Source organism: Hyposmocoma kahamanoa, unplaced genomic scaffold, assembly GCF_003589595.1.
Source record: "Hyposmocoma kahamanoa isolate Upper Pololo Valley unplaced genomic scaffold, ASM358959v1 63, whole genome shotgun sequence".
Classification (NCBI taxonomy): domain Eukaryota; kingdom Metazoa; phylum Arthropoda; class Insecta; order Lepidoptera; family Cosmopterigidae; genus Hyposmocoma; species Hyposmocoma kahamanoa.
The window spans coordinates 19,105,360-19,119,128 of record NW_020653851.1 but is presented as its reverse complement, the minus strand read 5'-3'; the positions used below and the strand labels follow the sequence as shown (position 1 = coordinate 19,119,128).

At 34.7% G+C, this 13,769-nt stretch overlaps 1 protein-coding gene across 1 annotated transcript in view; it reads right to left on the bottom strand.

Annotated features, from left to right (window-relative positions):
• The window catches only part of LOC113230028 (apolipoprotein D-like), a 30,218-nt gene that overhangs the window by 5,243 nt on the left and 11,206 nt on the right, over positions 1-13,769 (bottom strand). Inside the window, exon 2 of the mRNA XM_026463757.1 lies at positions 2,497-2,666. Within this exon, the coding sequence (XP_026319542.1) occupies positions 2,497-2,666 (170 nt within the window). The remainder of the gene's footprint in view (positions 1-2,496; positions 2,667-13,769) is intronic.

Genomic DNA, 13,769 nt, shown 5'->3' with positions numbered 1-13,769 from the left:
GCATTTCGGTTCCGAAGGGTGCTGGTGAAATTACAGGCACATGAGACTTGTCAACTTATGTCCTAAGGTGAAGGGCGCAGTGGCAATGGATCTTTGTGATTTAAAGCCCTATGGATCTTTGTGATTTAAAGCCCTGAGTAGCACTGCAATTGTTATGAACAGGAGTGTCGCCTACCATCAGGCGCACGACTTGTTCGTCTCATCGCATGTTATCATGAAAAAGACGCCTCGTGTACATAAAAATGTACATAAATAAATATATAAAGCGATCCAGACCCAGATAATAGGTCCTATGATCACATAAACATTAACTAATTATATTGAAAATATCGCATACTTTGGCGCTATTTAGAATATATATTCTACGACTAGAAAAATTCTACACTTTTTCGTACAAAAACTGAAATCTAATAATTCCTTAAATTGACCAATCAGCATCAACATCAATACCTAACAACTAATAATACCTAACATGACCATTGTTATTTCCCTCAGAGCAGGACGCCTGTAAATTTATTATTGTTTTAAAAATAAAGCACATGTTTGTTATAATAGTTGCGAAATAAAATAAAAAGAAATAAAATTGTTTAATGAATCAAAAATTTTAAGGAACTAATTTTGTGTAGTCTGGTGCTCGATGTGTATTTGGCTGGCTTTATATATTTTTCACCGACTTCAAAAAAAAGAGGAGGTTCTCATTGGACTGTATGTTTTTTTTGTAGGTATGTTACGCGATAACTCCGATATTTGTGAACCGATTTTCATGATTCTTTTTTAGTTGGAAAGAGGATATCTCCATAGTGGTCCCATTTAATTTTGAAGAAAACCATCCACCTCTAAGGGTGGGTGTTCACGCATGAAGATTCATTTTTATAAATAGCGCCTATATTTAATTAAAAGGAGCAATTATTTTAATGGTTGATTTTGCTATTCTCCAATTCAAGGCGTTTTTCTCTCAATATACTTTGAGTAGTGAGAACCGATTTTTATTATTATCTTCTGTGTCAAGTCCCGTATAGTGGCGAACTAGGGGATGAATCCGTGGTTGCGCACTTTCTGGTAACCGGTTTCAATAAAACTTGGTAATTGTATGTAATTCCACGTACTTTTGAGGTCGGTTTTTTTAGTACTCTGTACTGAGATTATTTTTAAATTTATTGCTACGTGTGTTCTGTTTTGTGAAAGCGGGATAGTTTTAAGTATTTTCGGGACAGCAGGGCACGAACCCTAAAAGCTGGATGCATGGTGACGTCGGATATACCGGTTGAACATTTGTAGTTTTTCACGTTAAGCAAGTTGTAAATTAGATAATACTCGTATTCCGCATTAAAATAACTAAAATAACTAGTTTAAGGTCAGCTGGTTAATAAAAGTTGAATCAGGAAATATGATTGCATTGCATAAAAGGCCGATTTACTTTAGCATTGAACATCCTTCAATTATAGTTTTCGGGTAATATGATATAGTATATTTAAGTGTATTAATATTTATTTTCCTAGTGTTGCAATTAATATTCAATATTCGGCCTGGAGCGTGGCCGAGATACCGAATATACGGCTTACTATAAGCACGTACGAAAATTGGCACAAAAAATAGCAGTTATTAACTTCAGTTATGATAAACAATTTTGTACAATAGAACAAGAAAGATAATTTCATTTTCAAGTTTATAATTTAAATTTATAATTAATGAAGAAAGTAATAGTTTCACTTAGTTTGATTAAGTTTCAAAAATTCAATTTCATTAACGATTGCAAATACCTAATAAGTATTAGTTGATTTTGTTACCGTTTATTTATTCATGAGTACCTAAAGTGTATGTAGTTAATAGTTTTCATTTAATAATCTTATCTTACTGATTTCTGAAAAAATAACTTAGATAAGTAATATTTATTTGATCTTTTATAAAAGTATCGAAAAATTGCGCTTTCGCGAACTTACAGTTTATACTCAGCTTTAATATAAGTAACATGATAATTTACTATGTTTTTTTCTTATTTCTTTCTCCTGTTTCAAGGTATTGGATATTCGGCCGAATACCAAAAAAACAGACCGAATAATTCGAATACCGAAGAGTAACCGAATATTCATTGCAACTCTATTTTTTCCCCTATTATACTATAACGAGATACTTTCGCACTAACACGTTACACCTTGCTTTATAATTCATAAATCTACTGATCAGGGAAGTGACCCAGTAAAAAAACAGTAAAAATCAGTATGGATGCTGCAGTTAGTCCAATTGTATATACATAATTTTTTTAATGTACTAAAACAATTCTCACCCTTGGTTGTAACCAGGCTACATCTGCAAAATGACAATTTTTCAGAAGAAAGGTTTGAAGATTCTACTAACGAAATTAGGGTTTTATGCTCAAATAGAAGAGATATTTCACATAAACATAAATTGTTTCATGTAGTTTGTATTCTTTTTAAGAATTTTATGTAATGAAAGTATTTTTGACGTGGTTTTTATTGTACCAAGAGTAGGAATTACAGATTTTTGCCTTTTCTAATGAATGATGGCCAGTAACGTACCCTATTAGCATTGAAGTCAGCCATAGCTGCAACATCAGGACATGCCCCCGGGAACAATACTTGAGCTCTGCATACTCTTAGGGACAGGAACCCACAAAGGAACACGGCGATTGCTCGAATAACCGACATCTGAAAATTTATGAAAATTATGGTCAATATTCTACACTTTTGATACATGACTTTTAATAATTCCACAGAGTCAAATTTCATACAAAAATAAATAGATTAAAATAAATTACTCTTAACAGTAATAATTCTGTACAGGACGGGGGTGGAGTAATCGCGCAGGACACTTGCACGTTTAAACTTATTCTACCAAATATAGATCTAAAAAAGTGTCAGATAATACAACAAAAAGGGCTTTTCAAGATGAGAGTGAATAGGCATTATTTAGGTGTGCACGCTCCATCGTCGACCTCATCGTCACTTTCCATCAGGTGAGATGGATGTCAAATGCGAGTGCAAATACTTACTTTTATAAAAAAAAAAACTTAAAAGTAATTAATAGATTCAGGCGTTACTTTGCGGAAGTGGTAATAAAATATAATGTGATAAAAATGGAAGTAATTTAATTTGCTACAGTGATGCAGTGAAGGTTAAATCGTGCAAAATAGCTTGTGTTGAAAATTTTTTTCATGCTGTATATTTTAACACCCGCCCTCCGCATAAAAACACAAACGCAACTACACCCCTATTAGAGTATTTTTTGGTGGTGGTTTGTGACTGTAGTCACTCAGTAAATATTCAACACAATCGCAGCTATTTTGCATGATTTAACCTTCACTGGGTTCGCGGAGTAGTTCTTACGAATTTTTCTATGCGTTTGTTACAGGTCTTTTGTATTACGTTTTTGGGTTTTTATCGCTGTAATACATACAAGAATGATGCACAGACCAGGTGTTTTATGATACTTAGTGACGGGACAAATGAGCCTGGTGGTAAGCGACACGCCTGTCAACAGTTGCAGTGCCACTTAGAGCTTTAAATCGCAAAGATCTGAGGGGCACTGCCACTGCGCCCGTTACCTTGAGACATAAGATGAAAAGTCTCATGTGCCTGTAATTTCACCAGCACCCATACTTTTCAAAACCGGAACGCAGTAATGTTCACATACTGCTTGGCGGTAGGAATAGGTAGGTGGCAGTAGTACACTGGACGAACTGTTTCATGAGGACTTCTCGCAAAACATAATTAATTTACCAATAATGAAAATTTGAATTTGATTGTCTGACACTTTTTAGATCTGTACTTTGTGGAGATGTAAGTTCAAGTGTGCAAGTACGTTTTGCATTGGACTGGTATTTACGCAAGAGCTTTCTTTTGTCACTGCACTGCAGAGTTATTAACGTTTAGAGCGAAATATTCAAATTTTTGCACGAAAGTAAAATCTGAGGAATTACCAAAAGTCAGAAGTATAAGTTCCATGATGTTCTAAGAAACATATGGCACCGACGGTAAATGTATCTCGTAGTGGTATTCAACGTGTTAAGATATTTGTTTTTCGACTACGTTTCTTTATTTTTACAACGGCAGTAACGGATACTCGTAATTTATGTTTTTCCGTTAAGTCAAATCCCTTTCTTTTATTTCTTTACCAAGTATACAATGACATGGTGATATCACCTTTTACAACCGTTATCAACTATAAACATAGGAACAGTATGAACAAAGTATGACTGTTGTGTGATTATGTAGTGGGTGCGGTTTTTGTTACAAAACGTTTTTATCATACTCTTACATACATACCTTTAAGTTAAAGTAGATTTATATGGGATTGTATTTTCTTATTACTTTTTCATACTTTACAATCTAATCTTTAAAAGATTAGTAGCAGAAGAGCTCCTTGTGAAAGAGTTCGCCTAGGGAAGTATTGCCACCTTACCTATTTCTGCCGTCAAGCAGTAGTGTGAGCAAGGCCTTTTAGTTTTGAAAGATAAAATTGTTGGTGAAATTACAGGCACATGGGACTTGTCAACTTATGTCTCACGGTGACGGTCGCAGAGGCAGTACCCCTCAGATCTTTGCGATTTAAAGTCCTAAGCGGTACTGCAACTGTTACACATATAGGCGTACGGCTAGTTCGTAGAGATGGGAAATACTGCTTATTTTTGAAACAATAAAACATTGTGCTTTTTTAAAAAAGCGTCGTTTTAAACGCTTTTCTCTTAAACGCTTTTAAGTTTGAAGCTTACAAAATCGTTTAGAAAAACGTTTAACCCCATATACTTTTATGTTAAAAAAAAACTTGCAACGTTGTGATGATGGCGAAAAGCAATAGTAGACCACCAAAGTTTTAAGATAAGTAAGTTCATAAGTAAAACACGAGTTTTATTTTTATTTTTAAAATTAAATTATTATTCACACTGGTGAATTAATTTGTTTATGATACATGGAAGGCGAGACTTAAACGTGTGGTTAACGTTTTAATTGAAAACCTTGCTTATGTGCTTATTTTAAAAAGCAAACTTTTTAAGTGCTTTTGTTTAAACGCGCACCTTTACTTGTTTATCCCGTAAGGAGGTATCATAAAACACGTCATCTGTACATCGTTATTGTATGTCTTGCAGCGATAAAAACCGAAATACAAAAGATTTGTAATGAAAGCATAGAAAAATTTGTAAGGTTTGCTGAGTCTACCTGCAGCTCAGTCAGTAGAGCGGTAAACGCAGGTTCGAATCCTGTCAGATCGAAGGAATTTTGTGTTAGATCTTTGTAATAATAATCAAGGGACTAAAACGAACCAATATATACCCGAGGCGGTTAGTCACTCGAGCTTTAGCACGGGTGTTTATTACTCCGAGGGTTTATATTGGTTTTTAGTTTTGACGTGAAAACTTTACTTTTCACATCGATGGCGAGAAAAAGAAATTCAATCGTTTACCCTCTACAACTAAATCACAAACTAAAATGTTCAACCAGACACAGATACAATAAACGCAACAAAACACCACGATTAGCAGTCTTTGGCATCATGAACGTCTTTCGAATCATTTTAGTGATACATCGCGTCACTATAATGGTTCACACCACAGACTGTGGTTCACACACAAACGGAAAAAATGGCGAGCTTTTGAAGTTTTGAAGTTTTTGAAGAAGCAAGTACAGGTTTTACAAGTTTATTGTGAAAGAAATAGTGATGAAGAAAATAGAACTATGTTCCTTATTATAAACCAAATCACAAAAGAGTTTATCCTGAAAATTACGAATTCAAAGTTTTTATTCAAAGTGACAATAATGTGATTTAAGTGAAAGTGAAAACGTAAATATTGACTCCCATCGCTTAAAAAACTATTTAGAAAGCCCAAACATGAGAATTAAGTCATTTAAGAGAAACTGAAAACATAATGTTGTAGAACCACAATGGAAAGTATTTAATGAGGATCCCGATAATTAAACGAAGACGTGGCTCAAACGACTTGAATCCAAGCCAAAACTCTTAACAAAAAGAAACGCACTAACGCGGGAAAATAATGTGGCCACCGCTTAGAGGATGGAAAAAAATAAAGGAACTTAGTCTAAGGGCCACCGTCTATGCCGAAAAAGTATGGAACTAAAATCAAGCGTAGTCTTAGAACGTAACATTTTAGCAATAAAAATGGTCCACACGCAATCACTTCTTTTTATTGAATTTCCGCAGCGCAGCGATCTGTGAAACTGTAGGTTTATTAGTAGGATGAAAAACCATTTCTTGGAAAATCCTTTATACTCTCTAAAAGAATTTAAGGACCTATAAATGTAACGCCATTAAGTTTTTTTAAATTTTTATCGCATTGACATACATTTTGTAAATTTGTTATCAACTTATGACGATTCTTGATGGGTAATGATATTTGATATGTAAGGAGATCCGCCAAAATGACCCCAGGCCCGGCGCCAAAATAATGTAACTCAGTTTTTAGAGTAAAAATAGCAATAATATTATATAGTTTCGGTATTGCTAAATTCACATGCTAACATAGTTTTTTTGCCTGTTGAATTTTCATAGGCGCTTTATGAAAAATTCTATTTATTAGAGAAGCGTCGTCCTTTTTAGTTCATTAACATTGTAATAAATAATTATGGCATATAAGCATGTATATCAATCATATTATATAAACATATTTCATTTGCAGTTATATTTTTGTTTAGAAAAAAAAATAGTATAAACTTCCCATAAATAAATAGAAGAATCAAGTCAAATGTTTTAGTTTTAGCTTTTTGTTTGTATTATATAATGATAAATATATCAACATTCGCATAAAGGTACAACAACAAATACGTTCAAACAAATAATTTAAATAAAGTATATTTGTATTGTTATATTATCGCTTTACGCGACTTTACTTAATGGCCGCATGACCTTCAAGCAATCGGCAAAGAAAGGATGAACACGCACGGATGAACGCACCTGTGACGTGAGGGCACAACTGGATACATCTTATTGTCTCGCTCACATATAATGGTTTAGAGGGAGAAACACGCAGACGCCCGCTTTGCTTTGGCGTGCTCTGCTCACGCGCAGTCCTACGCTAACGTTTGTTGTGTTGTGTACTGTGAACTGTGCGATACCTTACCTTGATCTTTATTTTACTTTGTTTAACCCTCCCGGACTTTTGATTTTCTTGTGAAATGGCAGACGTTTGTATTTTGTGTACACGATCATTACGGCAACGTCGTAGACATTTCATAGTTTACAGTACAGTACATACATGCTTATACGCCATAATGACTAATTACAAGATTAATGAACTAAAAATGACGACATTTCTCTAAAACATTTAATTTTACAAAGAGCCCCTATTAAAATTCAACGGGCAAAAAGACAATGTTAGCATGTGAATTTAGCAATACCGAAACTATATAATATTTTTGCTATTTTTACTCTAAAAATTGAGTTACATTATTTTGGCGCCGGGCCTGGGGTAATTTTGTATGGGATTTGGCGGATCTCCTTTAATGACAACAATATTATTATTAATGAATTGCTAATTTTCCCGCTCCGTAAGGCTATATTGACCTACTTTTAGGATGATAAGTTAAAAAGTAGATTATAACCGTCGTTCATAAACAGCATAAACTAGATTAACCAAATGAATATAACAACTATGTAATGAAGGGTCAAGGCATGCCAGTTTGCTACTTAAAAACTTTGTAACCATGTGCCTTAGTTAACATTTACCTAATTGCGTCGTTAGGTGAGGTGCCTATCAAGAAGATATAACTATTTAATAATAATGCACACACAGACAACCACAAAATACACCCAAACTCACGACGGAAATTAATGTAGGCCATACAAATATTTCTCCCGGTTAGAGAATCGAACCCGGGACCTCTGCATGGCAGTTCAGCATGTTTACCGTTCGGTCACGAAGTTCCATTAAATTAGTACATTGAGCTTCTAAATTGCCATTTTGAAAATATGATACATTGATGTCCCCAACGGCTAAGGAGTGAAATTCCCTGCCCGAAGACTTATTCCCCGAATACTGTAACTTGGGCCTTTTCAAGGCGAGAGTGAATAGGCATTATTTAGATGTGCATGCTGCATCGCCAACCTCATCGTCATTTTCCATCATGTCAGATGGAGGTCAAAATTAAATGCGCACTTAATGTTTTAGGAAAAAAAATATTACGACCTCGGTGATTTAATTGGTTTATATTGTGGGCCCTATATGAGGAGGTTCCGGTCTCGATTCTTGGTTGGACCAATTTTGGGAATAAACGTATCTAAATTGGTTCTGTTCTGGGTTCTACTGTAATTAGTGCCCCGGAGTAAATTCCGTTGCTCTTATACTCATAGTACATAGTACCCTAGTATCTGTAGACCAGACGCCTGAGTGTAAATTTGTAATCATTGAAACTTAACTACCGCGTTTGCGTTAAGATTTTTATTTAGATCTTAATTATACATTTATAAGGTTTAAATTAAAAGCTTTAATTTAAAACTTACACTAAAGTCCCAGGTAATTGGTGTGGATAAAAAAACCTATTGGTCTATTTTTTATTAGAGACAAGAAACCGACATTTAGTGCGTTGCTAGTTTTTATTGAAATAATAATAGTGTTGTTCAAAAAAAAATCGACTTCACTGATTCACTCTGTAGGTCATCACGGTTAATTATATCTTTTTAATAATTTGTAGGTATTAACATTATAGGTCTCTTACACATTTCCACGTGACTGAACTTCGTTATTATCATACCACAGCCGCGCACGAGAGTGGTATTAATATTTCCTTTGAACCTTAGCAAAAGAAAGTACGGAATCATTATTTTAAGTAGGTATATGGAACAACGTACTAAATTATACAATTTGTAATGAATGCTACGCTTAACAACGTAAGGTTGAATTTCATACATTACAAGTTTCGTCAACGGTGTAACGTGCTCAATACACTGACCGCGACTCGGATTCTATATTTGTAAAATTGACAACAGTCTCCATCGCAGTGTTCAATGTAAACAAACAATGATAGTTCAGAAAACCTCCAGCATCACTGAGTCCTTTCATTTGCAAGAAAACATTGTCAATTCGTGATAATACTTGTGTGTAAAATCCTGAACACGTGTTTGATAGTGGTAGAGCAGTAGAGCTCTTTGTGAAAGAGTTCTTCAAGGGAAGTACTATCACCTTTCCTATTTCTTCAGTAAAGGTAGTAAGTGTAAGAGTGCTGGTGAAATTACAGGCACACGGGAATTGTCAACTTATGTCTCGGGACGACGACATCTTTGTTATTTAAGCTCTAGGTAGCACTGCAACTGTTCTGGACAGGCGATCTGTGTTCCGCAGTTACCGTCTAACGAAACTTGTATTAAACCGCCCCGCGGTTGGTGTGTGAATATTGTTATGTTGGCACTTCACATGGCTATTTGTATTGGAGTATTTGATATATTTGGCAAACAATCCCCATGTGTAGACAGCATGTGTGACTAATTATTTGCCATATTTGCCAATTCGACAAATACAGCAAACATCAAACACACGTTAACGTGCGCTTTGGGGTCGGTGCTGAGGGTCGTATTCCAGAACTCTACTCAATACTCAAGTCAGGACTTGAGTATTGCAGTGAGCACTGAAAATCATACTCAAGTCCTTGCCATTAGGGTCGTATTTCCAGTGCTTGAAATCATACTCAAGTCTGCTCAAATCCTGACTGGAATACGACACTTAGACAGTCATCAAAGGAGCCAAATAGGCAAATACGCAAGTTAACCGTCCACACTATGATCACATTCATTATTTTAAACTCCTTATTTGTCTCCATGTGTAGACGCCTGTAGACGCTCATATTTGTCAGTGTCTGCATGTTTGTCTGTACGTCAACTATTTTTCCAAGTACAACGAATATCCAATAGAAAATACAAACAGCCATGTGAAGTGTCACCATTAGACTTGCCGTATTCATAACAATAAAAAAATATGTATATACTACGAGTACACATCTCAGTTTACGGTACTTTGGCTAAAAGAAATGCTAACGAACGACCTCGTCAGAATTTCTAAAGGTATTGGAAACAAAGAATCATTGCAGCTTGACCGTTAGTTTATGGTTATAAATCAAATAAAGAAAACGAGAACTGTGACCCTTTTTTTGCGACAGCATAAATATGCCTTTGCAACTGTAATATAATTTAAAAGTGTGAGACGTTAACATGTATATAAATATCATTATAGTACATCGTAAAGAAAATCTGTGTAGTAGAGAAGAAACTCCACTACGAGGTCACTATTGTAGTGTAGCCATAATACTTGTAACATATTTGACAATGTTTTAATATGTATGCGACTTCATAATAAGAACTCTCTTAGAAGATAAGTAAAGTCCGACCCGTTTTGAGGAGACCGTACTCTCTACTTGAAAGAGACCAAGCCCACAAGTTAGGCTAATGCAAATAGCTTGTAATTCAAATTTGTACTGTACAAAAGATATAAAATTTGATACCGTGAGACACAGGCACTATTATTTTCTCAAGGTTATTTAAATGTTAGGCAATCAGAAAAATTATTTGCTAATATTAAAGATTAAAACGGCAGTAAGTGATGTCAAAAGCAAAATAAAATTACTGCCAGTAATTTAATTTTGCTTTTGACATAATTTTTTGATGTGCAATGTTCTAGTCAATAAAATGTTTAAAAAAGAGATATAAATAACCTATTTTAAAAAATCATTGGATTTTTTAAATAATATTTTTTTCGAAATAAAACTATTTTTTCTCGAATAGAAATCGCGTATATTTGTTAATGTAAAAAACCAACAAATGTTTTGGGTTCTTTACAGATTCCATGGTCAGCCGTAATAAATATACGCGTTTTAGATCCGATATAAAAATAGTTTTAATTCCAATGATAACAATAGAGGAAAACCTAAGAACTCGATAAATGTTTTTCTACCGTTAATGATTTACAATTACTCAAAAGGTCCGTTTTTAATAATCAGTTTGCAATAAAGACTTACTCGCAGTTTTGGAGATTTGTAGATAAAAAGATCTCTTGCTGAAACTATTATTTCAAAAGAGATACTTTTTTAAAATGGGGTCGAATGACTAAATTATCATTAATCATTGTTTGTTAATTAGCGTTGGAATATTGAAGCAATTGGGTTAAAGCTGGCGACGACGGGTCAATAGCTGCTATTATGTTGAAAAGGTATGCCACAAAACCCTAACACTACGAAAGAACTCTGTACGCATCACAGTTTAAATAGATGACTTCTTTAGTGATGTACCTATCAGTTGTTGTAATTGGATTTAACAGCAGTAGACTTCCTTCTAAAAGAGTTCGTCCATGGAAGTACTGCCACCTATTTCTGCCGCTAAGCAGTAATATGAGGATTACTTTGTTCCGGTTTGGAAGGATAAGGGTGCTGGTGAAATTACGGGCACATGGGACTTGTCAACTTGTGTCTCAGGATGACGGGCGCAGTGGTAGTGACCCTAAGATCTTTGCGATTTAAAGCTCTGAGTGGCACTGCAACTCTTATGGATAGGCGTGTCGCTTACCACCAGGTACCACTTGTTCGCCCCGTCAGTTTAGTAGTATGATATTTAAAAAACTGACTGTCCTCCGAATTAGAAGAAGAACTTATTGTGGATATTTTACTTTAGAAATTAAAGAGGATTTCGCTTCAATTTTAGTTCAGCACTTAATGTCAAATTAGTGAAAATGTAGTTAATCCAAACGCTCATCTGTTAGCGTTTCTTTATTCTGGTTTAATTTTCTAATTAATTGTGATTTCGGGAATCCCAAAATGTCGTCTACCTTCTCATCCGCCGGTTTGTGCTTTTCCGAATTGTAATTACAGTATAGCTAATCCCGCTAGAGAACGTAAAATATGCATTTATATAACCTACACGCCATCAAGTATCTTTCCCATACAGGTTACCACAGGGACCATCATTAGATCAAAGGCCTTTCCAGGTATAACCGGTATTTCTAGTTTCCTTTACTACTTAAGGTTTATTAAAGCCTTAGAAATGTAAAGGGATGCCATAAGTACAGTCCTCATATATGTTTACAGTTTTTCGTGCAATTATATCTTTCCTCTCTATATGTTAATGTTCTTTCATTTCTCAGAACTCTAGAGGTGTCCTAAGTACAGAGTAGTTTTTACTATAGTTGTTATTTGTACCTTAATTATAATCTATGACTACCTCAACAAATGTATCGATACACATACACGCATAGGTTGATACCATCTCAAGAAGCAGACGTATTTGGTTTGAAAGTACAGGTATAGCAATGGAAATGCACTAACGTTTATTGAAGTGCACCGAAGTTCTTAACAAGTAGGTTAAGTCCGGTACGTACGGTTAAAGTAACGGTTTCACTCGCTCTAGTATTTTGCTTTGCTGTTGAAACATCGATGAAAGTTCGCTATGGGATGTGTTTAATATTTCTCTTTTACTATTGTAGGTTTTAACGATGAAGATAAAATTTCCATACTTTAATTTCCAGAGGTCGAGAGTTATTAGATTCTTCAAACTGCATTCTGATGCTGCTCTGGCAATTGTGACCTTTATCTCGCACTACAAATGACTCGAAGTTGCTTCTAATTTGACGAACACTTATCTACTTTATTTACATTATAAATAATGTACTGAAATTATATAACCTCACTAAATAAAATACTTTGTTAATATCTTTGTTACTTTATTTTTCCACAACATCATAATACCGAACGTAAATTTATAACCAGGTACTCTTTCAAGAGAAAGTAATCTCATCGGTTACGATATGCCTCTGACTATATTGTTTCATTTTTTTTTCTCATACTTTTTCATATAAAAAATACTTCCTTTTAATATGATTAAGTAACACAATGGTTTAATGCTTGGTTGGACATCATGTTCGTTAAGTTCAAGTCACTACCGGCTTTTTAAGATCGTCGTTTTTTTTGGATTGGCTAATTTGTACATATATACGTGAAGTCTCTTGTCTTTGGTACAATATTTTTGAATATTCGAGACTTTCGGTCATTCAAGTCTTACAAAAAATGCATTAAGTAGATTTAGGTATAGTTGAATTCTACGATTTATACAAAGAAAACGTAAATGACGTTTGTTATTATTATTTAGCAGTCATGAATTTACAATTGAGATGAGATTGTAATTGTACTTTTTGCTTGTACAGTTGTTGGAGAAGTAAATTTTATAGGAATTACTTAACTAATTTAGTGTGTTAGTCAATTATTTGTAGGTACCGATGTAGTATTATTCTTTGTTTCAAGGCCACACTCGTATAATGTTCAGACGCTGAGTCATGAGCTCTCTTGACACGCCTTGTTTCATTTGATTCGTTGTTGTTATGTTTTTACTATATTTTTTACTAGAAAATAAAGTGTTATGGTGACCTAGAGTTGATCTGATAATGGAATGACAGACTGATGAGAGAAACTAGTAGCAGTAGAGCTCCTTGTGAAAGAGTTCGTCAAGGGAAGTACTGCTACCTTATATATTTCTGCCGCCAAGCAGTAATGTGAGCATTACTGCGTTCAGTTTAGAACGGTATAAGGGTGCTGGTGAAATTACAGGCACATGAGATTTGTCAACTTATGTCTCAGGGTGACGGGCGCAGTGGCATTGCCCATCAAATCTTTGCGAATTAAAGCTCTGAGTGGCTCTGCAGCTGTTATGGATAGGCATGTAACTTATCATCAGGTGCACGATTTGTTTGTCCCGTTACTTGGTATTATAAATAAATTAAAAAACTCCTCCACAGTGTAAGGCAGATTACTTTGTGTTTGGGCTCATAT